This window comes from Amyelois transitella, chromosome Z (assembly GCF_032362555.1).
Source record: "Amyelois transitella isolate CPQ chromosome Z, ilAmyTran1.1, whole genome shotgun sequence".
NCBI classification, from domain to species: Eukaryota; Metazoa; Arthropoda; class Insecta; order Lepidoptera; family Pyralidae; genus Amyelois; species Amyelois transitella.
This window is the reverse complement of record NC_083535.1, coordinates 6,766,733-6,794,392: the sequence shown is the minus strand read 5'-3', so window position 1 is coordinate 6,794,392 and position 27,660 is coordinate 6,766,733. Positions and strand designations below refer to the sequence as shown.

The 27,660-nt window shown below is 34.6% G+C and overlaps 2 protein-coding genes across 6 annotated transcripts in view; one reads left to right on the top strand and one right to left on the bottom strand.

Annotated features, from left to right (window-relative positions):
• The window catches only part of LOC106134020 (neprilysin-2), an 84,725-nt gene extending 83,182 nt beyond the window's left edge, over positions 1-1,543 (bottom strand). The window contains exon 1 of the mRNA XM_060953685.1: positions 1,362-1,543. Coding sequence (XP_060809668.1) covers positions 1,362-1,528 — 167 coding nt within the window. The 5' untranslated portion in view covers positions 1,529-1,543. The remainder of the gene's footprint in view (positions 1-1,361) is intronic.
• LOC106133921 (abnormal cell migration protein 10) overlaps positions 1-27,610 on the top strand; it is a 65,306-nt gene extending 37,696 nt beyond the window's left edge. Inside the window, exons 1-14 of one of the 5 annotated variants that reach the window (XM_060953681.1) lie at positions 1,454-1,507; positions 7,779-7,871; positions 14,885-15,074; positions 16,299-16,441; positions 17,421-17,510; positions 17,774-18,008; positions 18,393-18,542; positions 18,633-18,824; positions 18,969-19,216; positions 19,420-19,512; positions 19,879-19,991; positions 20,984-21,075; positions 21,474-21,668; positions 21,851-27,610. In XM_060953681.1, the coding sequence (XP_060809664.1) occupies positions 1,469-1,507; positions 7,779-7,871; positions 14,885-15,074; positions 16,299-16,441; positions 17,421-17,510; positions 17,774-18,008; positions 18,393-18,542; positions 18,633-18,824; positions 18,969-19,216; positions 19,420-19,512; positions 19,879-19,991; positions 20,984-21,075; positions 21,474-21,668; positions 21,851-23,091 (3,114 nt within the window). In that variant the 5' untranslated portion in view covers positions 1,454-1,468 and the 3' untranslated portion in view covers positions 23,092-27,610. Of the gene's footprint in view, positions 1-1,453; positions 1,508-1,675; positions 1,960-7,778; positions 7,872-13,501; positions 13,664-14,884; positions 15,075-16,068; positions 16,204-16,298; positions 16,442-17,420; positions 17,511-17,773; positions 18,009-18,392; positions 18,543-18,632; positions 18,825-18,968; positions 19,217-19,419; positions 19,513-19,878; positions 19,992-20,983; positions 21,076-21,473; positions 21,669-21,850 lie in introns of those variants that run through there. The other 4 variants (XM_060953683.1, XM_060953682.1, XM_013333793.2 and 1 more) reach the window with 4 other exon arrangements.
• Positions 27,611-27,660: the final 50 nt, after the last annotated feature.

Sequence of the window (27,660 nt, the reverse complement as noted above, 5' to 3'; positions counted from 1 at the left end):
TTGCACACAATACCTTGTTGCATGTAACCTGAAACCCGACTATAAACAAACTTTCGTAACCTTAGCTTCTTATTGAATAACAATTGCAACTTTGCAACTGCTGCTACATTAGTTTATTTTTGAACAGGTTGTTTATCAAATTGATTGGATTACTGCTTTCTACAGAATGAAGTTCAAATTACTTTATGGCTGCAATGGTCTATTTCTGCATCTCTACATCTTTCTATTCAATAACATGACTGACCTTTTAACCAAAATAAGAATATTTTTATTATTCACAGTATCAGAAAATAATATGACTTATTACTCTTGTAATTTCTATGAGTTAAATTGTCAACGTGCGTGCATCTTGTCTTCTTCTAGACAATAAAACATGTGTTTTTGGAACACTCAATAATCCTACTAGTTGGATTATTGAGTGTTCCAAAAACACAGCCACTCTGAGTGCTATTATTAATTTAAATGTTAAGTCGGGACGACAAATTTTGGAGGATTTAGTTATTTTAGCAACCACCGGTGTCAATTAAGTTCTTTTTTATTGTAACTGAATAATATAGCGTTCTCTCTCGGGTTTCATTAACTGTTGTAACTGAAGGCAATTTGTAACGTAAACAAAACAAATGAGGCAGTTCACACTAGTGCCTAGGCCGAGCCTGTATTTTAGGTACTAGATCTGCCATGTAATACATAAAAAACACAAACAAAGAAAACTAGTCTCTAAACATATTAAATGTAGGATTCTTTTCCACCCATGTGGAAGTTTTGGCAGCTGCTCAATTTTTTCAATTTATTTGGCTCCATTTACTCATACGTACCTATTACCAATATTTAAAGAAAAAGCCCATTTCTGAATTAGGATAAATTATATACCTTCAGTATTTATTCAAGCAGTATCATTACGTACTTTATCTTATTATTTGATAAAAGTTATCTTTGGTCTGATCTTTTGGTCTCTATACCTTTATTGTATAATATACTGTTATGAATACTAACATACATATGTAGGTAATCAGATTAATTCAGACTGTTCTTACAACGGGTTCTGTGCCAAATAAAGCGCAATGCGGAGATAATTTTGTAATAAATTCATTCTTCCTGTATATTTTTACTTTCAAAGTACAGTAAATCAATCAACCAATCAATTTACTTTTATTTGCGAAAACAAGTTACATTTGGTTTTACAGGTGTAAAGAATTAATTGAAATAAACTTTTTATAGATAAAGGTAGAGGAAAGATGATGTTAATAACGAATCATATCGCTTATTTGGTTACTAAATGTGTCTGTTGTCATCATTACTGTTTATTAATGATAAAACATGTCATCTACAAACAGTGATTATGCTATGATTTTGTGACTCACCGTCTGCGTGAGGCAGTGGCGGAAGAAGACTCATCGGTGTTATTTAGTACCACTAACACGCATTTTTGCTTTATTTCTCTCAGATAGAAGTGTAAAAAAGTTAACACATGAGAACTGTGCCCCAGAAAGGATTTTCGTGTCAAAAGGCAAGTATATGTCATGATCATTGCGTTCACGGCCTTCCATTAGACATTGTACGGTTATGTGACGTAACTGTTTTAATATAAGTATTTATCACTAGTGCAGAGATGGCGTCACCCAGCGTCCTCATCACACAGCGTGTTTATTCACTTAATAGCAGTCAGGCAGAACTCATTTAATAACACAATATCATTTGATGCAGCCGGCAGTGCGGCGCACAAATTGTTGAGTCGTTTGCGAGGACCAAACGAATCGTATTTGCAATGCATTCCTTTACTTATGTAGACATTGGTCAGTGTTGTGTTCTAAGTGAAGTGCAGTACTGTGGGAATTGACCGTTATTGCGACTGGCAATTTAACCTTGTTACTGATAAGTACGAGTCGGATGTTCGTGAGATAACAGTGACCAGGCTCAAAGGAGACCTGCCAGCTGGGACCTACATTCGAATGTCACGAGGTACGTACCTTGTGCAATTTCTTTATAAAAAACCCGTTTACTGGTGTGTATTAAAAAGTTTAAGTTGTATATTAAGCGTCTGTTGATATTTTAAAGTTTAACTGCTTTTTGCAAGACACAACACGGCTGATTTTATTATATGTGACAGGTGCTACTGTATGTTAATACGTGTAGTATATTTGTTAACATTATTTATTTAGCTACTTAATAAACATGCATATATATGTATATAGTCACGTCTTTTTACCCGTTACGGGGGTAGAAAGACCCCACTATCTCGAAAAGACTGGTAGGTCACGTTCAGCTGTAATGGCTAAATGATTAATAAACTTTAAAAGGAAAATTTTTCCATGGATCGGGTTTATATTTTTTGGTCGTAATTAGCTTTTAAAGTTTTTTTTTACCAACAAGAACAAACTTGAAATAATATAACACTAATTACCTATATCGGTATTGATTCTGACATTAAAACTAAATTTTAAATCTTGTTTCTAGAAAAAAGAACTGAGTTACCAAACTGTATGAATTTTATTAAACCTACAAAAGACCCTATGTCCCATTATACATAAAAATAATACCAGTCAACAATGTCTATGTGGAAATACGAGTTCAAGGCAACAAACACACAAAAGGTCTATCTATGCTTGTATGATAATAAATACGTTTTATTTTATTGATATGACTTATACATTATTACAGTAAACACTGTATGATATGAAAATATCATACAGTGTTTACTGTAATAATGTATAGAGTACCCGGTTGACCGAGCTTTACTCCCGAGGTCTACCAGAGATGGCGCTGATATAGTTTCTTAAAACGCAGTTTTTAAAATGTTTATATATCTTGGGAACCGAGCTTTTCTCGAACCTATGACCTTGATAAATCGATTCCTTGAGCCGAAAAGTAATAATCCCCCCCCTAATCTGTAACTGTCATGAAAATCGTTGGAGCCGTTTCCGAGATCCTGATAATATATATACAAGAATTGCTTGTTTAAATATATTAGATACCAATTTGTGTTTTAATTTGAAGTATTTATCTCGGTATGTTTGTATGTATGTAAATATTGTTTTAATTAATAATAATTATTTAAATTGTTTGCTTCACTACAATTAAAGCACACACACACACACTTTAAATGTTTTTAAATTGAATATTATTACATGAACTAGTGCGTTATTTGATTTTAAAATTTTCTCACACAAATTCTGGTTACTGGGAACTGAAAACTGGTTAATATACTATTATTTGTGTGGACTTTATCGGCTGCCAATGAATATGAACTGACGAAAGGATTGTTTACATAAACTTCAACAATATCTACTTCGTGGAAGAGAAAGCCAACAGCATCTTAAAAGACTGAACTACGTTCGTCTACGTTAAGCTGTATGGTTTATTGATGCAATTAGGATACAAATAATGACTTGCTAGCCCATAGCCTACAAGAAGACTCTCAAGTTTATTAGCCTTTCCCTTAGTCACCTTTTAGAAAGATATAAAGTGATCCTATTCTAAAATGACAGTAACCACAGGGCCCATATTTCAACTGTCCCCTGTGTCGTTATTTTGACGTATAAGTTATATTTAAATTTTTATCCATGTAGCAGTTGTTGCGTGAAAAAATAAAAAATACTTAAGGTACTAATACCTACACAAAAACTTTCGCATTTATAATAGGTAATGATATGTCACACTAACATAATCTTCGCTAAACCCTCGACTTACATAATGTGAAGAAGGGATCAAAAGTAAAAGGTATTAGTTAGTATAAATATAATAGGATAAAATATAAATACCTTCCCAACTGTTGCTTTTCATTTATGTAAGATTTTGTACAAAAATACATTTAGCATGTTATGGTTCCTTTAGCAGTACCTAACTATACAATGTTAAAGTTTGAACATTTATTCTTTTCTGACTATCTACATATGTACCGACAGCTGGATTTTACATGCCGATTTCAATTTATTTATATATAAGTCAACGATACGTACGGTAACATGCATTTAGCAATGTATTTAACCGTTTTAATTTCTAGGTAGGTATGTCTTTATATTGATAACAAAACGCACGATCAACCAATCAACGTTGTTGATACACAAAGTCCTGAACGAGCGCCCTCTAAAAGTGGCAGCGAGTGGCTTCCTAGCTCTGTGAAACCATACATTTTATGATTTCGGACCCGCATGCTCATTTATTGAAGGCGGCTTGCGTCAAATAGACTCTGTTAATTTATCTTCACTATTACTCTCTACACTTTCCTCTTACGAAATGAAAATGGTATGGAGTAGATTTGTGACTTAATTGATTATTACCATTCTATCTCGTACTTATTTTTCTTATAAGTACTTTTAATTTTGTTAAACACTTATACTGAATACATCAAGTAGGTACATTTAATGTACATCTTTAACGAATTTATAGAAGTTTATACATCGTCTTCATATTAAGAAGATTTTTGTTTGATAAATAGGTTGCCAAAAAAATTTAATAAGTGTAACTATATAAAAGAAACCTTGTATCAAATATTGTCAATAAGTTGGTGTAGTTTCTTAATCAATTTAATTTTGTATATTACCGCAGACTCCGGCTTTGAACCAAAAGAAAAAAGAGATAATTATTTTTATAAAAGACTAGCGAAACAGCCCGGCTTCGCACAGGTAGTATATTTATAGATATAAACCTTCCGCAGAAAACCCACAATTTTCTGAGACTAGTTCATACATACAAATAGAGAAAATAAGGGGACTTTATATAAAAAGTAAACTAAATAATTATTAACTATGGAGTTGCTCTTAAACCTTGTCGTCACCTACATTGTCGTGTTTGTGACCTTATCGCCGCGCTTTTTTAAGGATAACGGTACCATTATGTGTTGTATTTTATCATAATTTGTTGTGCAACTAGGACATGACATACCTAATAAAGATATCATAGTATTGCAAATGCCATTTTGGATCAACGATTCCGAAACCATGTGGACTCCAATCTTGAAACGAGTGATGTGAGATAGTGTAAACATTGGTAAAGATGAAACGATTTCAAATATGTCGTGTGATTTAAGATATACCTAACTCATGGATATCGTAAAAGGCGACAAAGAGAACAAGCACCCTCTCCAAAAGAGGTGTAACTTGAGATTTTCGCCAGATCAAAACGATTTCAATTCCATCATTAACTCATCCAGCTGTAAACAGCCTTAGATTCTATAACACGTAAGGGTTAAAGATATATATTATGTTATCAGACAAATTACATCTTTTCTATGGATGTCGAAAAAAAGCGACCGAAGGAACATTCGTCGAGTGTAGGCTATCAAGCTTGTTTGCTAGAGAAAAGAAAATCACAGTGTGTGGCGTCATTGCTTTTCTGAACAGATTGCAAAAGTCAATAAAGGGAAAGGCTTTTTATTTTGGGATGGGATCTTCCTTCTTCTATCAGTCACTATCTGAATCTCAATTCATAATAAAGCTATTCAGTTAAACGTTGCTTTCACGTCATTCCAAGACTTTTGGCTGCATTCACCCTGTATGGTATGGATTTATGAAAAAAAATTCAATGTAATCTGAGAATTTCAAGAATATGATATAAAATAATACACTTTGTCCCAACAACCACCGAGTGACATAGATAAACCTACCTAGCACACATACCTAACTCTACTAGTGGAGTTTCAACAATAGGCGAGTACTAACTGGAATATTGTAATATCGTTGCGAAAATAGTTTATATGTTATTGTAGATATTACGTAAACGTGGCACAGAACTAACTTTCCTTCCCTGTTATGGTATGATAACAAAAACTAAGCATTAAGTACAGAAGGGCCGATTTGGCCCAGCGAGCACCTGACAAAACTTTCATTTGTTACAAAATATCACTATTCAGTGATTGATCGCCGGCTCGAGCCCTTTATAGTACGATTAAGTAACTAAACTCATTTAGTATATGCTTTTGTTAACTTGGAGTTCCGTATTTGATAAAAGGAAAAGTTACATTGATAAAAGCCGAATCACGGCTTGCCCATAAGAAATTTATGAGTTATTTACACTATTTAACACGAGTTAAGTAAAAATTAATTGTTATAAGGTAAAAAACTTAAATCATCATAAGGCAAAAAACTTAAGTGGCAATTATATTTATCTCGTTTAATCCATTACAACTTTTATTTAAAAAACACTTTGCCATTTTAAAATCTTTTTAATGTCTAACCTCTAAGATCATAAATATAACGAAAAATAATTGGGTATGTGATTAAAATTTCTCTCGTTACCGGAACATCTCATGACATGACGCTTAAGAGCTTGGCTTTAATGCCTGGAGGCGATACAGGTTTTGTCGATACATTCACCTAAAACAAATGCCGAATTTGAATTCTATTGGATATCATATAAAGTGCCGTGTGTGTTTCAGGACTTAAGAATTGTATTATATTGTCTTATAGATGTCGTAACAGGCGAATAAGAGATAGGCTTATAAACTTGGAATTCCTCTCATAGGCGATGGGCTAGCAACCTTAAATAAGCCATATAGCTGAGCGTGGCCTTTAAGGCTTGAAAGAGTTTTGGCTCTGTCTACCCCGAAAGGAATAATAACGTGATTATAAGTAGATATGTGTCTTTTAAAATATATATGTATATATATAATCACGTCTATATCCCTTGCAGGGTAGACAGAACCAACAGTCTTAAAAAGACTTATAGGTCACGTTCAGCTGTTTGGCTTAATTAAAAGAATTAATCCTACTATATATCCTACTACTATTATAAAGGCGAAAGTTTGTATGGATGTTTGTTACTCTTTCACGCAAAAACTACTGAACCGATTACCATGAAATTTGGTATGTAGGTAGCTGAAGACCCAGAATAACACATAGGCTACTTTTTATCCCAGAGTTCCCGCGGGATTGATAGGGTTTCCATGCGGACGAAGTCGCGGGCGGCCTCTAGTATTTCATATACTTAGTGACAGGTTGCTAGCCGGTCGCCAAAAAGAAGAATTTTATGTTAATAAACCCATCCCTAAGTACCTCACAAATAATTAAGTTACATATCCTTCGTGTTACACTGTTTTTGAAAGATTGTAGACCTGCCTGCTTTGATATAGTCATTTTAACTAGATAAAAATTATTCATACATAATTAATGTAAACTTTGTTAATCAAATATTTAATAAGTACTGAGCCTTATGAAGTTTAAGTACTTATTCAAAGTTGCTTGAAAGAAAATCAAGTAAGTGTACCTAAATCATATGACAATGTATGTAGGTACTAATGAAGACATACAAAATGACGACATGGAACAATGGTAATGCTCTCTGACATTTCGTATAAAGGGACGACTCACAATGAAATATAATGGCGTGTCCCTGCTCCACACCATACTATTCAAATAAAAGCTCGCACGTGGTACCTACTTCGACCTTCCGTCATGATATGAATCATTTCTGACATTTTACAAAAGTTGTATGTAGATAAAATTTGTTTATGTTACGGTATAATCATAATGATATTATATGATGTATAGGCTATGAATGTTCATTAATAAATCGATCTCGTAAGGGCTTAGAGTTTTGATTTAGGGCGTTATTTGGATGAGGTTCCTCTCCAAAGGTTGCGGAGGTCAAACTACAGTCGCTTTGTGTAAAAACCTGACTTACCCTCCAAAATCTCAAGTTGGTCTGATGTCAAGTAACTAGTTACCAACTTACCACCCGAGAATATGTCATTTCACCCTTTTGAGCTCTACAAAGTCGTTTGGGAAAAATATATCGGGAAGTTATTTATAAGGGCCTAACATAAAACTTATGGTTAATTCCAGATGGCGCTAGTGGAGGAGACAGGCGCGGGCGCCGCCGACGACCCGGAAGCCTTGCTCAACGAGTGGTTGGGGGAACTCACCGTGCTCACTGCGGTTTGTATTTTATATTACATACATATAATCACATCTATATGCCTTGCGGGGTAGTCAGAGCCAACAGTCTTGAAAATACTGATAGGCCACGTTCAGCTGTTTGGCTTTATGATGGAATTGAGATTCAAATAGTGACAGGTTGCTAGCCCATCGCATAAAAGAAGAATCCCAAGTTTATAAACTTGGGGTTCTTCTTTTATCCTATCCTATCCCTTACTCGCCTTTTTCGACATCCATGGGAACGAGATGGAGTGGTCCTATTCTTTTTTTTATTGGTGCCGGGAACTACACGGCACTTGTATTTTATATTAATTTATATATTATATAACCTATTTGAAAACTTTGATTAAAGATGTTGGGAGTAGTGCTTAGTCTGCCAGTGCCTCAGATAAGGATACAATATGAACATGTTGAACGCATAGAAAGCAGTTTATGTAATAGAAATACTATAATGTTCATTATTCATATAATAAAAATACTATAATGTTCATTACATATATTTTATTCACGCCAGCATTTTTGAATAATATGTTAAATTTAATTGCGATTATCTATTATACAATACAATATACTCTTTATTGCAACACAATAAATTACAGAAAATTCACAATCATGATAGTTATGTTACTTCTACTTAAATGCATGGAACTCAACTATATTTTGGTAACTCAAAGAAAAGCAATTGGTACCTACATGATCGCGTAATTTAACCTTAATTAAAGAAAAAATTCCAAAGTACTCGTATGAAAAATTTGTTGGTAAAATTGTACCTAATTCAAAAGTTTTTATTCAAACAACATTCTGTAATTCAAAACAAAGGTTTTTATTTCAGCTAAAACACGTTAAAAATATTCAACAATAGTACAGAAGACAAAGACCCTTGAGATATTTATTACGACCATAATATTAATTATTACTTTACTGAACTTTAATGAAGAAATAACTACGTACCTATTTCTACCGCTAATTCATGTCCATAAATAGAGGCATCTGGCGGTTACCGCGCCATGAAATCATACACCATGTGGAAAGAGAAGACATACCATCATTAATTAAATAAATAAAAACGAAAATACTGCAATACAAAAAAGAGCTGGATTACGCGTTAAAAAAATCAAACACGTGTATTGTGCAGCCGGCGGGACAGGTGTGCGCGCACATATGCGCTGCCGCCATGATTTGACGTCTTCTGGAATACCAATAACGGAAATGATAGCGGAGGTTCCGTCCGACCAAGCCCAATGATGCGATCTTGTGATAAAATAATATTGCAAATTTTTGCACCACTATGAATGCTTCCAAAAGTATTTGATTTTATTGAATATCTTTGTACCAATTTTACCAATGCTAAATCATTTAGCAAAATTGATTTACATTGTTTCTTTCAAATTTTTGTGCAAATATTTGTTAGCTAATAATATTAAACTAAAAACACGGGGGATGAACTTCGATAACGATACCTCTTGGATAGTTTAAAACGTACTTATGTCTATTTAAACTGAATATGTAACTCCAGCCAATGCTCGCATCTTGTGGTGTTATGTTAGTATCAAACACAATAATGGGGGTTGCCATGAATACCATCCTAGATTGAGAAGGTCAGGTTTGCCGCAACCTTTGCCGGGGAACCTTACCCGTATTGGATAATTTATTTCATTTCATTTCTCAAATACTAAACGACTTTAACATAATTAGTTTACCTCTTAACCTATATCTGCTTAATTAATAAGGAAAAAGTTCTGTCCTTTGGCAGTTTGAGCATCTAGTATTGTATACACTTCTCTTCAAAAAGGCAGGTTGCCTACCTTAAAAACTTAAACAACTCTTTTCTTAATGTTTAAGGTATCACCTAAATATTATCTTTAAGTGACCGCGACCTTAAACTGCAGAAAATGCAATCAAAACAATAATGTAATGTTAAAGACACTAGTTGGATTCGAACAATTGTTCTTTATACTAACTAATTCCCACTTCATTTAATTATTCCTAAATCATCATTTTATATATACACCACAACATTTTTCGTTATGTTGTTTATCTTTTACTACCTACTTTGAGAGCAATGGCAGCTGCGCCTCGTCCCTAAAATAAAAACTAAAACTGTCTGTGCATAGCACGTGCTTTGGTTCCCAATTGTGGGCTAATTTTATTACCAACTTGTGGAGCTATCGCTTATTTTGTGTTCTCTTGTTTGTGTAAATTTCTTTGAAACTTGTTCTTGTTCAGATTTTTCCATTGGTGGAAAAAAAACTACGTTGAGAAACAATTTTATTTTCTGACCATACTTCTTAGCTTCCTGTATCGTCATCGACATCCCCAAATTAATACAAAAAAGGTTAGCCTTTACTTTCTCTATGTAAACATTTTATTGATCTGTCTATCATGCGCATTCGAATTGTGTTAAATGGTAAACAAGTAACGGATCACCAATGCTACTACTGGTAATATAATGACATTAATGACTTATGCTTCAGTAGGTATTTAAATGTTATTAGTGTGTCTATATAATATATTTTCTAATATTTGCAGAAGCGCTTATTTATCAAATCTAAATAAATAATGGGCTTTAACAATAAACTTAACGGAGATCTAGTTTTATACTTCTGAAATTAATGGTATCTTATATATAAAACTCTCGTGTCACATGTCATATGGCAAAACAACATTTGCCGGGACAGCTAGTGTCTCCCTATAAAATTACAAATATAATGCAAAATGTTAAATAACCCGTCGTCAGGTTAAAAATTATTACATATATTATTATATTAGAGTATCGTTGTTTTTAGTTTCACGCAAAAAAGTGGTAAGTAATGCCAGGGCCGAAAGGCAATGTGTTTAATAATGCGAGTGCAGGTGTAGAAAGAGCGGCGCGGCGCCTTCGCCAGTGCCCAGGACTCACTTTTGCAATTAGACTTTATTCACACAGCATTTAAATTTAAAAATTCAGAATGGAAATTCACCAATTTGAGTAAATGCACTTCATGTTTATTGCACCTTATCAAGTTCTTACCTACTTAACTTCATGGCCACAAAATTGCTGTTTATTATACGTCAAATAGCAACGGTGTGAAAATGTGGCGGTGCAAACTTTACTTGATCGTATTCACTTTTCAATAATAACAACTGTAGGTTCTTAGAGAGGTATTGAAATCAAAAGGGAACCTCGATAAATTTTATTCCCTTCGTCTGTTCAGATTATCTGAAAGCTTGATACAAGAAACGGTAAGATACCTGCTGATGCACTTAGTATCTCGTCTAAGCTTCTGAATCACGGAAATTATATGGTAGAATAATCAGAGCTCTACGGGTATACTTGACTGCTTTTCGATGTAGTTTGTTTTTTTTTTTTGTTATTTTAGTTGAGGATCTCTTATAAGCTTTATATTGAACCGATCATCTAAATTAATTATAACTTACAGTTATCATTCGTATATTGGAACCTGGAAATTCGTAAGTTTTAAAGAATTATTATTTGTAAAGTATAATATCATGAAATTAAAGCAATACATTAACTTTAATAAAATAATATGTTATAGACATAACACATTAAACTAGTTGCTTCTTGTTAATGATAGGATATATGTATACGATCCACATAAAAAAAAAATGCAATCATACCTATTTCATAGCAAAGTAATAAAGCTTGTTTATTAAAAGCAACAAAGAAATTAAATTTGAGTTCTTAAGTAGCTATAGGTGCTGTGTAGCCCATCAATAAACCCCGGACTCACATCTGCGCACGAGCAGGTGCGATTCCACACCACCTGTTGTCCGTTTTTTGTGCATCTTTCCTTAATCTGTCCCGTATAACTACTTCAGAAAACGCAAATGTGATAAGGTCCTGTATTATTAAAAGTTTCCAATTTATTTATCAGTCTTGCAATTTCTACCAGCATTTTAAAGTCACCGTTCTAGTTATGATTTTCGAATTAATCAGGTTTATATTTTAATTTGAGGAGTAGGGTAATTTTTTTAAATAATATACCTATATCTATCTACTTCAAGATTTCACCCTTTACCTAAAATAGGCACTGCATACCCACTTGGCGATACTGCAAATGTGTAAGTTTTCAGTTTGGTTATGCGTTTATAGAGTATATCAAAGTCTCTGGATCAAACTGAGGGCCTAGAAGGTATTTCGAGATAAATTAAGTTAAATAATTCCAAAGTGACAAATTTTATTTTTTTATTTAATAAAAATCTTGGCGCGTTTCAGAGGTAATGCTAGAGAGGTGTCATAAATAATCTAAATACTTTAAATGAAATAGCAATTTGGTTATTATATTTTTCTATGAATCCAGCCATATTGCGAAATCAAATTCGTGAGGTTGTAGGGTGCGGCTGTCGTAGGTGAAAAAGTAGGACAAATTGAATGTGGGTCATCGTGTTAGGTCCTGACCTAAACGGAAACGGGTCAAACTTATAAACATTGTTTGTCGCATTTTGTCTGATTGGTCAACCCTCAATCCAAAATTCCTTTTCGGTGAATTCTAGGAATTTTTCAAATAATATTTGACAATAAGAACACTTCCACAAACTTAAATTCAGTTCAGCACTAGTCGCTTTAGATAAATAATCAAATATCCTAAGTAAACTCTTTTAGGTACTTCTTACAGACGACAAATCCAAATTAAATCATAATTGTAAGACATAAAAGAGAGCTGCTATTAAAAAACTATACCTATAACGCTCTTGATATTGACACATCAATGGTAACTTTAAAAATCATTTGATCAAGTTTTACAATCAGAATCCTGTCATTTATACCGGGTCGTGAACTCACCCTTATCCACCCCATCGTTTCAAGGCGCGCGGGTGGTTGATTTGTACGCTACCGGCCGGCCTCGGAGGGGTAGCTGACGTCCTGGTTACTCTAGTGTGCGTATCTGTTTATGGGACAGGGGTTCGAGCGTAAATGTGAAGGTGTGCGTGAGGCGACACGAGCCCGCTCGGCCGGGATCGGGACTCGGGATGCTCGTACAAGGGGAACCCACACACACACATTCACGCCCCTCTCATCTCGTCAATCTGGAATCCTACTACGTAGCCAGCTCGCACACGTGCACAATCCACAAAACGCAGTTGCTTTGCTTGCCGCTCGACTTGCCTCCCCCCTGCGCTGACTGTAGCCGGCCCTGCAAGCGCTCTTGCCGCATATTGTAACGCTATTCGACTCAACCAATCTAGTTGTGTCCAAGACAGCGTACGCTTAACGCGTACAGTGATCACTCGCTGCTCCGCCTTTTGTCCTTTAATATTTACAATTTACATAAACTGAATGACAATAACAAAGTTTTAGAAATAAGTGAATGGGCGAGGTCACGATGTGTGCAAGTTATATGTGTTAGTGGTACGCTCGCGCGCAGACTCGGTACCTGTCTTAGTACAAAGTGGAATAACAATATCGTTTACTTAGACAAATTACTAAAATTTAATTCTAATTTCCAATTGAAAGAAATCTCAATTTCTTGGCAGCAAACGAACTTCCTTTTCCGTACTTTGTTCTATTCATGGTGGCGAAAGGGCCGTGTTAAAACTTCAATTGGGTGTGCTTGCCGGCCTTTGCGCGTTTAGTACTAATAGTGCGAAGTGCTGGTTTATGAGTCATTGCAAGTTGCGATGTGAACGAAATGACGGACTCGCAAATAAACGAACCAGGCAAGTGGCATCGCGGAGGTTTCTTGTCCAGCCTGAATAGGAGTTTCAGACTCGCCAGTGGAAAGTCTAGGAGCGTTAGCACCTCTCCTGTGGACAACAAATCTGTTGAACTAACTATAAACATGTCTACTACGGTACGTACTACAAGTAACTGTAAACTTTTTCAAAATACCACGGTTTTATTATCGATAAGCTACCTACCTACCTTCCTGTATAAACTCTACGTACCTAGCTGTTGTACGACTCCCAAGTTTTAAAATTAGTCCACTGATTAAGAATGAACGTAGTTAGGTCATTGGACTCTACACTATAGTGCTGCAGATAATGAATCTAAATAGTGACAAATGCAATAAGAGTTAGATTCAAGTGAAAGTTATGTTTATAGAATCAATTATAATACTTACACTGTTATAACTACATCATAAAGATTTATTTTAAAATCAAGTATTATTCTTACACTGATACTTGCATACATTATTAAGATATAAACTTCATTGTTTAATAAGACAATGCATTCCCAACAATGTTTTGGGATATCGACATGTCCCTATGTGCTAATGAATTCTAGACATATAGGGACTCTCATTCATATTCATGGTATCCTCTGGGCACTTTTATGGCATAGGATTAGTTTCCTGGGATTCATTAAGGGTGCTTGAATACATAATTAATTAAGGGACCGTTTTATACGTCAAGATTATTATTTAACAAAAAAAAAGGTAGCTATAGGTATTGAAAACGTCTAGATATCAAAGAATAATAATATTTATTTTCTTATACGAGTAGAATGGTCAAAGAAACATAATATTTGCTCCGTACATAAACATTGGTATTGGTAATTTCGTAGACTATCTTCTATGATTTTCCTGCAACACTGTAAATGCTGCCATACTTTCACCTACTTATGGAAATTTTAATTACATACATACCTACATTACATAATACGCACGTCTTTGTCCCTTACAGAGTAGACCGAACCAACTATCTTGAAATAACAGAAGGCTACATTCAGCTTAATAATGGGATTGAAAGTTTAATAAGAATCTTTGAATTTGCCATATGAACTATACAAGTAATTTAATTCACCTTAATATAGATAGGTATATAACATAGTTTCTTAATATACAAAAGAAGAGGCGAATGACCGACTGACAAATTAACGAATAGCCCAAACCGCTGGGTCAAGAGATTTTGCCGTAGGTTTTTCATGTGATGTGATGAAATTCCCGCGAGAACGGGAATTATGGAAATGTTAATTTAGCAATATATTTTAATGACATGTAAATGTATTTCTATACAAAGCATGTGCCAAAATTTGCCATGAACTTTTGTTGAGTAAAAATCTGATATTTCAGGGTCTAAATTCCTCAAGCGAAGTGACGACTGCACTCAGGCCGCTAGAAATAGTGGCACCTCGCATTGACACCTACCGCTTCTCTATGGCCAACTTGGAAGAAACACAAGATGCAGACCTGGACGCTATCTTGGGGGAACTCTGCGCCCTGGACTCAGAATATGATGAAGAGATATCCAGGGTTTCTTCTGGTAAGCTCAATGTTTGTAAGTAGTAGTATATATGTATGCAAGGAGTAGTAATGTTAGTAACGATACGAGTAAATGGATTATGATGTGCTAAAATTTTGGTACTCATTGTCTTTGCCCAAACTAAAAGTTTCGAGGCAAAATTCGTTAATATTAAGTTTTACTATTAGTTAGCAATATACTCGTAAATGTTACTATGGTTGAGCGTCGGTGGTCGAATCGGTAAGGTTAGGTCAAAATGCGTGATACGCAGAAAGGCATAGGTTCTAATCCCACCTCGGCCATGTACCAATGACTATTTTCAAAGTTATGTCTGTTAGTTTAGTTGCCATTAGTTTGAATACTTACCGATGCTATTACGGTGAGGGAAAACATCGTGAGGAAACCAGCACATTCAGGCAACTGGATGTGTCACAAGGCTCGGGTTAAGATTACCTGCAAAGGTGATGGAGGTCAGATAGGAGTCGCTTCGTGTAAAAACCTGACTCACCTAATCCAGGATCTATGGTCAAAGCATAGTCTGGCTCCTCTCCACAAAGGCGAGGATGCTAATAGGACTAAAGCCAGGAGGAAAAAAAGTATACGTATATATATATAAATGTTACGTAGAAATAAACAAACATTCTTATTTAACATTTATATTTTCCAATTTTTGTATATCATCGAACGCAGTCAATACAATAGATATAAAAAATATCAAAAGCCTTTTATGTAAAAAGTTACCAACTTAGTATATCTTAATTCAGATTTCTATGATAGATGTTGACTATATACAAGAATTATTAACATTTAACTTGACAATATAATAAATGTGACTAAGCATAGTTTTCATCATGCTATTATCAATCGACTATTGTTTTCCTCTATTTGGCTTAATGATTCAACTTGGTTCATTTTCTGTGATCTATATAGTATTTATACATAAATTGATAAATATTTATCAAACAGCTGGTGTGATTGCTGTAAAAATGTATTAAATATTACACATCATATTCCCGGCAGCTCTGCCCGCGTTTGACTATATTCATGCAAAAAAACCATCAAAATCGTTGTAGTTAGGTATAAAAGCGTAACAAACAGACTTACTCTTCTATATATAATCTACGACAAAAATCATCCTTCTATAATTTAGGTACGTAAGTCTCAGAAATCTGAATAGTGAGAATGGTGGTTTATCCTCAGTTATATTAGGTAGTTATTATAATTGTTGTTTTTATGTATTTTCAGGTTTTTCATCTGATGCTAAAGAGAGAAATAATAGCGGTGAAGGCTGTTCTCAGCGCCAGCAGTGCAGTAAGGAGTGTTCTGATGGAGCAGCCAACATTTCGCGCACAGACTCCCCTGATAATGATTCAGCTTTTAGTGACACTGTAAGTTATAATTATTACATACAAACATATTGTCCCGTTTTTATACCTTACAGGGTAGACAGAGCCAATAGTCATGAAAAGACTGAAAGGCCACGTTTTATAATGAAATCAAGACTTTTACAATTTGCAAAAGAAGTAGCAGTTGTCACTATTTTTTGTATTAGAAGAAAATGTTGACCTATATCAAAGCATGCACAGCAATACCTACCTTTACGATTCATACAATCCTAGTAATTATGCAAGTTCCCTCATTATTGTCAATATACTTACCTAATCTATGCAGAATTTACGTGAAAGAGAAGAATATTCCACCTTAGCGATAGGTATGAGATATCCTTCATTGACATTAGGTTCTTATGTCCTTTTGTAAGAGATAAAATCACAACTCCTAAAGATAAAAATAATTTGATACGAGGGTATTCCCCTTTTTTTACCAATAGCAAACTTACAACATTACAGTAGGTACAATATTGTAATAATGCATTAGATTTAAGTACAATACTAACTTGGTACTTATTTGTAGTTTGTGGCACCTATTGTGGTTCGTTTTGCTATGGTCTAGCTCATCTCGATACAAGGCCACGAAAGTGTTATTGCTCACAGATGTAAAATAATCACTTACATATTTTTACACTGATTATTAATAACATCTTCCAAAATGATTGAAGATCTCGTAAGTTTTAACGGAACTAACTGTATGTTGGTACTGATAATTAACACGTCGGCTATTTTGCTTTCTTGTAGAACAACATGCATTATAATTTTTAAATTCGATCATTATATTTGACCAACAATCTATTACCTACATTGTAGATGTTATATTGCATCGTATAGTAATTATGTTCGATCCAGATAGATAATAAATGAAATATAAACATTTACAAAAAATTGATAGATATGAAATTTAGCAGAGCAGGTGATTTGCGTTGAGGAGGCAACCTAGATATACGTCTAGACTAAACAAAGTAAACATTGGCAGGTGTCCATGCTGTCTAGTGAGTCATCAGCCTCCAGCAGCGCCAGCTCCAAATGTAAAGCTCTCAAACTGAATCTACATGACACTCAGAAGGTAATTAATTATATACATATATTTATAAATTAGATACAAGAACTTTATATTTATTAAAAGAAACTGACTTATTGATCAACGCTCAGCTAAACTTTAAACTAACTTGTAGGTAAACAACTTGCTTTTTTGACATAAAAGCACTATTTTTTTTAATAAGATACTTAATATTCCAAACATATTTTTAAACAAAAGATTTTTAATATATTTACAACGTTAATGTCTTGAAAAACAACCTACAAAATTAAAAAGAAAACATTTTCCAGGATGCCAGTTTCCAACAAAAAGCTGACAAGATCAAGTTGGCTCTAGAGAGGATGCGAGAGGCAAACGTGAAGAAATTATTCATTAAAGCTTTTTCCATGGACGGTTCTTCCAAAAGCCTTCTGGTGGACGAAAAGATGACGTGCGGCTACGTGGCCAGGTTGCTGGCAGACAAAAACCACGTCACGATGGAACCAAAGTGGGCAATCGTCGAACATTTACCTGATTTACACATGGGTATGTTTACTTATTCCATTGGTAATTTTCCATTAATTTTTCCTTCTACTAATGTTTTAAGAATTCATGATGTCGTATTAAAGGTCTATCATTTTCCCTTTCCTATATTCTATAGTTTTTAAAATGGTTCTTTCTTCTTTTACTCCGAATAACACTTTAACAAAATTTACTTTAAAAAGTAATTAAATTAACGGCCTCAACAAATATCTCCACGTAGACAAGATAAAATTTCTCGTTATAAGTGTAGTATACTCATTGTTAACTTTTTATAACAAACCATTTTTTGTGTCCTTTGTAAACTTAAGCGCTTTTAAAAATTAACAATGACTAATAATATTCTAGGAAAGAGAATATAACAGTAGATAACTTGTTTCTTTTTTACAGAGCGTGTGTATGAAGATCATGAAATGCTAGTTGATAATTTAATGTTGTGGACCAGAGAGTCCAAAAACAAAATTTTGTTTGCCGAAAGATCCGACAAAATATCACTATTCCAAACTCCAGAAAAGTTTTTGCTGACTGAAGATGATAGAGGTGAGTATCATCGACGCAGACGAATAATTTTATTATTGTTACGAAATTTCGATCCAAATTATGTAATCTTCTAAATTTTGTATTAAAAAGGTTGGTCAAGTGAACACGATGAACACTCGAGGCAAGTAATTCTAGAAGAGTTTTTCGGTCAGAGTGGAGGGACTATAAGCTCGGTACCCTCCGTGTCAGGGCATCCTGTGCCCCCCATGGAAGGCCCACTCTACCTGAAAAGCGACGCAAAGAAAGGCTGGAAGAAATACCATTTCGTGCTCCGTCCATCAGGTTTGTTAGCTATTATAATGTTCAATGTGTGGCCACACTTTACAATTTCTTTATGTGAGCAATGCGAGTTGGCTTAGCGAATACTTAAATTTTTTATTAACAAACTATCTCCTATTATAATGTCATGAAATTTTTCCCAAATAGGACTGTACTACTCGCCAAAGGACAAAGTAAAAACTCTGAAAGAATTGGTATGCCTGGCTACCTTCGACACGAATGAAGTCTACCTGGGACTGAACTGGAAGAAGAAGTACAAGTCTCCAACAGACTACTGCTTCGCTATCAAACATCCGAGACTGCAGCAACCAAAGAGTGTTAAATTTATTAAGTTCCTATGTGCTGATGATCAGCGCACGCTCGAGAGATGGGTGACCGCAATGAGGATAGCAAAGGTACTAACAATAATATATCCTTGAACATTATTGTGTATAAAAAATAAATCCCCTTCAAAAGACTGTGCGGCCCCACGGCTATATGACCAACAGATACAATTTTTGGTCATAAATAGAAGCACGAATTTTGTATACTGGGTTGTTGACTACGTTACCATGAATAACCAACATATTTTTAAGGGAATATCTTTTTAATTTTATAGCACGGAAGGCAATTACTGGAAAATCACCGATCGTTGGTAGAAGAGCTAACGCAAGAGGACTTGGATCACCTGGCTCATGCGCGATCATGTTCTGTAAGTACTTATCAATATTAAAGTTATTTAAAATATGTTTAAATCTTGCATTCATACCGTAAAAATGAGAAATAAATATTCTTATATGGATAAATTACATAAATTAAGCCAGCCTCTAAGTAATTTCGAGACTCATTCGTGTGGAACTTTTTCTAATTCAACGGCACTTTATTTTATTTACACTGTAGGTATTTTATTACATAAGATGTTTTATTCCATAAGATTTTTTCTACCATATTTTGCAATGACTACCTACATAAACAGATAAACATTCAATACTCAGGCCAATCGTCAAGTATTTAAAAGGATTTTGCCAAAATTTTGATATAATTTCGAGTCATGTTAAGATAAATTGTTCTCCACCAGATATCTTCGATCCCAACGAAAACGAATGGTAGTACCACAGCTGGCATCAACAGCCCAGCGCAGTCTAACTCAAGTAACGTCAGTGTTGCCAACTCCGACATCAGCAGCGGAAGGTACAAACATGTCATTAATGTTTTTTTGATTTTCTTCTACGTTTATATTTATTTATTAATAATTTTTTTTAATAAATCTTGTACTGATAAAAGCGATGCGATCTATAATTTCTATATATTTTGTGCTAGAGAGCGATTACTTATTGTATTCATAAATAAATAAGAAGTGTCTATCACGTTTGGTTTCGCGTTACTTCTTGTCTGAAATTAATAATGGTAGGGTTATCTTGTCAATTATTTATATGTTGTTTATAATTTTAAGTTTGTTTTTTCTTAATACAAATCAAGTTTTTAATTTGGTTTGAATCTAGTTTTACTGAGTCCACATTTCAAATAATCTTACTCGTAACTACCAATTAATTTAATAATGCCACGGCGAATTTACTTTAGTACATACATATATGCGGTATCGAAACACAAATACAAAATTCGAATATCCAAGTCAATTGTAATTATTATACGTAGGTATTTTGACTAACTATTCAAGAAGATGAGACAAGGTCTTTTTACTTATACTTTTTTTACTTTTTATATAATTCTGAATTTTATAAGACAATAGAAGTGTTTTAAGTACCGTAAGTGAATGTGTCGTCGCATCGGATGCTTGTGACACCGTAAGATTTAGGTACACCATGCATTTTAATAATGAGGTTTATGTGACAGCTTTACAATACAAACATACCTACATGTGACCACGTCTATACTCCTTGCGGGGTAGACAGAGCGAGGAGATGGAATTGCGATTCAAATAGTGACAGGTTACCTATCACCTACAAGAAGAATCAAATTTCTTAAGTTGAATAAGCCTTTTCTTTAGTTGCCTTTTCCGTCATCCATGGCAAAGATACAGAGCGGTCCTTTTCTTACACTTCCTTCCTTTTCTGGAACTACGGCATCTGTTGTCTTATATTAATTTGAATTTTAATTTTATTCGATAATGCGGATTAATGATGATAGTTTCTTTGATATTCAATATACGAAATGAATGGCAGGCACTCGCGGGCGTCCTCCTCGAGCTCCAGCGGGTGTCTCTCCGACGGCGGCACCGCTTCCGAGAGCGCGTTTGACTGTGAATTCCCTATGGGTTAGTAAATCTTTATACCTGTATAACATGAGTTGCTGCTTGTTTGTCTCGCTAAAGTAAGTAAACTGCGTGGCCGTCCTACAGGGTCGGTCGTAACACAGGGATATACGTATATGAACACTGGGTACATCAGGTAATATTTAAAAGTTAGTTAATAAGTAGTAGAATTTGTGAGGAGGGAAACCGTTGACAGCTTTACTAGCAATGGTTTTACGGTTTCCTGCTGCAAATCTAATTATTACATAATTATCATAACCGAATGGCTCTAGTGGAGGCTTCACTTCCGTATAAGCCTTCCTTTTTTTACGAAAACATCCTACAAAATCAATAAATAACATCTAGGCAGTTAAAATTCAACTGGATCTATATAGAATCTTCATAATTTTTTTTTATTCTAGGCACTATAAAACGCAAGCCTTCCATGAAACCGAACATTCCTCTGACTTGGATGACACGTCAGCTGAAAGAGATGGTGGAAAAAGGGGGAGAGTGCGACGGAGAAGACGAAGGAGGTGGCGACGGCGGCACCCTCACCAGGAGACCACGGAACTCCCGTGCTGAGGACTCCACGCTCAAGCGGCACCATAGCATCGGTAAACCTGTTAATTTTTTGACGAAAAAAGTGCCAAAATTTGATAGTTCATTTTATTTCATATTGATTTAAATAGTTGTTGAACGCGGGTTCCTCAAATTAACTTGACTAACTTTTAAGAAATTATTATGTTTTTTGTTTCACAGAGGTCAATATTTTATCATAACTAATGTTTTATTCCAGAAACAACAGACAATTCTGTCTATAGCGCTACAAACACTACCCATCTTAATTCTTTGGGTAGTCCAGCTCGACACGAGCCGCCGTCGTCATCTTACGGACTCTACGAGAGCATCCCCCGGGAGAATCTCTACAGAAATAGTTCAGACAACAGTTCTACTCTATATGGTTATGCAACTGTTTACGATAAAGTGCAAAGGCCGCCGGAGGTCCCGGTAGCCGAAGAGTTACCGCTGCCACCACCACCCTCTGAAGATATACCAGATGGCATGTTTAGTTCTACTTTAAGTTTGGATTCACTTCCACCTCCCCCGCCGCCCTTGGATATCATTGAAGACATTTCTGGGTCTCAACTTAGTTTGCCACCACCACCACCAGAGCATACAATGGAAGCGCATAGCGGCCGAGTGCAGGACATAGTAAGCCAGTTGACTGCGCAGCAGATCGAGCAGACTGCGCGAGCTGGCCTTTCTAGAACCAGCTCGCGAAGTTCAGAAACCAGTCGCACCTTTCCACGACAACCGTCCCTAGATAGTGTCAACTCAGACACCTCACGAACCTCCTCCCTCCATTCCGATAAAAGCATTTACGGCCAGCAGAATGTTGCTTATGGTGCCTGTTTGGTCGAACTTCAGAACAAGAAACTTAGTAATGGCAGTCCCTCCATCCAAAAGAAACTCACCACTGAAACAACGAAAGAACGCACGGGATCCATAAAGAAAGTTAATTTCGCTGATGATCTTCCAACGTGTTCAGACACCAAAGGGAAAAAGAAAATTTCATTCAATTTAAAAGATCCTCCGCCATCCTCACCGCGAAAGCCGCCTCCACCCAAACGCAATGAGAGTACGAGGCTGTCGTCACCTAAGAAACTAGCAGACTCCAATAGCAATCCGCCGAAAGAATTTTTGAAAGATTTACAAAGAGTGATGAGGAAAAAATGGCAAGTCGCCCAGAAGTGTAAATTAGAACCGGCGACGACGCCTCACGAGGTGCTCGGTTTTCGTGAGTATCCACTGTCTGAGGATTACAAGGAGACGAGTGTTTCGATGTGGGTGCAAGAACACTACGGCGGAGGGGTAGAAGATCCATTTTATGAAAATATGTATGGAAGAGAGCCTCAGCCGCGGCGGGAGGAACCCAAACCAATCAAGAAGAGGCCGCCGCCCGCGCCGCCGCGTCGCAGCGAGTCCACACATCTGTCCACACACCCGCATCCTTCCGCAGTTCACCCTACGGCCTAACTCGAACTTGTACAATAGAGGGCAACGGGTCAGTGTAGATGAATTAACTCGAATATCCAATTTAACGCCTCAATGAAATATATTAGGTATATAAAGTTTAGTGATATTCTTGCAGCTATTTGTGTTACTGCAGTACTTCGAACTGATGGTTTGCTAAAATTATACTCGTATGTACCTATTTACTTAATACAATTTAGAGAATTCTACTTTAGGACTTAAGTATCTATTGGCGAATCCTTTCATTATTTAATAAATTATATGCTCTCTTTACACAGAAGACAAAAATTTATCGATCAGACGTAAATTAACTAAATAAATCATTTTGACCAATTTGGGTATTATAAAAAATAATAATCCTTTTTGAAGGCAAATTATAATTAATAATCTTATAGTTATTTGAAAGGCGGTGCTATTTTGAAAATGGTATACTAAGGTATGTAGGATGGATTTTGTTGTTTACTTGTAGTTATCGGAAGATAGGTTATGTATTGAAAGGAAATGCCTATTTAAATTTTAAATTTAAGTTAGGATTATATTATGACGAGCAGAGCTCAGAATATCTTGGAGATTATCCTAAGTATAGATACGTATAGCAAGTTTAATTGAGTCTTTCAAACCTTCATAACTACAAGTAGACATTCAAAATATATTTATTGCAAGAAGTTGGAGTTTTGTCAATTTTATATTATGTTCCTAGTTAATTATTGCATGTTATTACAATATACCACCATAATTTGAAAAAGCACTCGGCGAAGAATCGTATACGTTCATGATATTAGTTTACAACATATTATATGTTTTACATCGTAAATAGAATTGGAAACTAAGTACGTTCTTCACACACTTCACCCATCAACAGTAGATAAGAGCGTATTGAATTTCTGTAGAAATGGTCTGTATATCCAAGTTAGGTAAATGTCTACATATTTTAGGCTGACGACTGATTTCGAAATTTATGGACACAAATGTGTTATTTGTATTTTGGGATGTTTGCACGGAAAGGCTTAATGTTCACCGTTGATTAAAATCTGATGTTTTGGCATTTTAAGCAGTTTATCTGTGAAACCTTAGCTCATTAAATACTGATGTATGTTAAACTTTCGGTTATCATTCCGCTTGTTTTCAATTGATTTAATGCACAATGGATGACTTAATTGTTGTTGTTCATCAGTAGGTAATTTATATCGCGTCCGCAAGTCGTTATGAGTCAGTATATATTTATAATATAGGTACATATTATATTCACAAACAACATCACATGTACGTAATGCTTTCCGGTGTATATTATTACCCTTTAAAGCAATGACTACCACTACCACAGACACGAGATGGGCAATTATTGTACTTATATCTGCGTTAAACTAAAGTACCATAGTAAGCCTTACTTAGAAAATATAAAACGCATCACATCACATGTTTTAACGTACATTACAAGAATATGTGAGGTTTCTAGTGAGACTTTCATTATATAGTGAGTTGACATATTCCTTAATTTGTGCCATAGTCAGTCATGTTATAAAGTCGTTTTGTTTATCGCCGAACCTCGACGATTGACGAAACAAATGATTTATATTGTACATAGACAAGTGACACTATAAGCTGTTTATAGTTATCAATAAGAACACTTACGTTGATATGTGTCATATTATATGTTTATTTTAATAATAGCTACATTTTTCGTGTCCAAGCTTAAGATCAACGGATGCCTGTGTAGATAATATATTATTTGTGTTTATTACCCTTGTAGAACTCCGATGAGTCTGATCTCGCCGGTCCCGCGCTGCGTAATGTTATTTTTGGGCTGTGATTTAATCGCTGGATCATTTTGAATCATTCGTTTAGTTTTGTTGCTTGTATTGTACACGAAGGAACCCGCCCTGTGCGGTGCGCGGGGTCCTGTGTTTTCGAACCCTTGTAAACGAATAGAAATGAACATTTTATCTGATATGCATTAATATTAATATAATATGATAATGAGATAAAGATAATTAAGTTTTCAATACCTGTCTAGGTTAACAATTGAAACGTCATGGTTTCGTTTAAGACACTAACTTTATTTAACTAAGGAAATAAATACTAACTAAAGATCAGAAGGAAATGTAGTTAAAGCGGACTAGCTTATCCAACAATATTTAGCTGGAAATTAACTAATACAACTAGAAACAGTTTATTTTTACTTTACATAATGATGTATGAATGAATAATCTTCATTGTGTAAATGTAAGTTTATATTAAAGTTAAAATGAAAATAGTAAAACTAGAAACCGTTGTAAAAGTTGTCAATAGACACAACAAAATGTTGAAGCTAACGATTAAAAAAATTGGCCATTGGATAGATTAGTCTTATCTTTTTTCCCTGGTCTTAGGTTCGATCAGAGGCTTACCAGAATGCCTAACCTATATAATACCTATGTATGTATGTCTAGTTTGAAAGTTCGAGATGAATTCTTACAAGTAGGCTTTTTATGGGTGTGGCTTTGAGGAAGAAGATTAAGTGTTCCATAAATAACAAAGACCTGTTTAATATGGGCCATAAGTAATAACTATTTTTACGTAGATGCGATTAAATAGTTGCGTTGTATATCGGAATTCCCTCCAACACACATTCGGGTTGCAAAGACTGAATTTAAATCAATCCGATATTTGACAATAAGCTTGCGTCCGCACACAGACTTGAAAAGTGCCGAGCAAGGAATAACATGTAATCGAGGTTGGGACGGGCGCTCCATGCTCTGTGCAGATCTTAAAGAAAAACTAAGAAATCCTGCGGTGCCGCATCACCTCATTTCATTTATAGCGCACATTTTTCGTGAGTCTTGTGATCAGTGACTGCCTAGAGAGCAAAGAAATAATTTCGTTACAATTTAAAAGTAAATACAAGGACTTAAAAATTAATATTACAGGCTGAAATATTTTTATTCATTACCATTCCATAATAGCATTTTTATAAAATCTCATTCTTTGATTGTTACGTAAAATTGTTATTGTACTATTTCACATTTTACTAAGAATTGATTTCGATAAAAACATTTTAATAATGGAATATCTTGAATAAATTAGATTAACGTCTAAGAGTATTATATGAGTTCATCGCAAATTAATATTTTTTATTATAAGCCATTATGTCTTATTTTATAATTTGTTCAAATCATGTGTAAAATTTTGATAAAATTACCTAGGTACCTACCGATTAAATATAACTTCGGTCCAAGTATGTACATATATAAAACACATGATTCATACACATAGTGATTGAGATAAAATTTAGATACCTTTAACAGATGTGCTATGTATGTATAAATTTTGAATTTTTTTCATTGGGTCCAATAAAAGACATAAATGAGCTCTTTCACCGAACTGTATAAAGTGTAGGAGCACACTACTAGATGCTTATAAACTGCACATTTACGAAGACATATAAAAGGGTCCTTAAATTTTTATACTTTATATTTAATTTGTGTGGCCCTCATATATTTGATAGATGTCTAACCAATACTCGATAATAATCAAATTATGTATATACGTATTTCTCTATTTGCGACATTCGGTGTTGAGAAGATGTTTCCGAACAATTTATTTTTATGATCAATAATAATCATCGATAACTAGCTATACCATGCGGTTCCTAACAGGATGTGTAGGTTAGTTAATTTGATAAATACATATGTATACCTACAATCAATAATTCTATTTGAAAATGTATCAAACAAATTATGTAATATACCTACTCAACGTATGCTGCTCCTGCAATTTCTAAATAAAAACTAAAAACACTTTATTCGTGTGTATGATGTTATGCGTGATGTTTAGGTAGTTGTATAAAATATGTACTTTTCGTATAAATTCATACTACACGCTAACCCGTACCTGCTACCAGTTTATACTCGTACGAAAACAGTGTTAAAATAAAACTAGCCCCAATAAATCCGATGTCGTGGCTCATTGTGGATCTTGAATAAGGTCGAATTTTGTTTAATATTGTAGCCCTTAGGGAAATTATCTAAATAATCATGGACCGAATGTGTAGCTAAATGCCAAACACATAGTGTATCTTTATTCTGTGAAAAAACATTGCTAGTATGTCGCTAGCGATAACCTTCTTATCTTTATAACGAATGAAGCTCACACAACCTTGACATGTAACAATTGCAATGAAAAAAAAATCTACTTACAAAATAACTCATGACATATGATTATAATTAATACTATGAATATCGATAAACCACTATTATATAAATATAATCTCTACAAACATATAATTGATGTCATGAAACTTAAGTTTTATTACAAGAATGTTGTGGACGTAAAGAATTAATTTCTATTAATTTTTTCATCACACGTGACTTATCCTTTAAAACCCTACATCATGGCGACAGTGTCTTTGAAAATAATATAATCAAATTTTACTGTTATTTGACGCATTTATTAGTGTTCTTAATTATGTTTACATTGTACAGAACAAATTAATTATAACATTAATTCTTTGTATATTTTTTCAAATATAACAAAATTCCAAATATGGGGTTGTTGTCATTTCTTTTCGGCACTTGTAATAGTTCTTCCCCATAC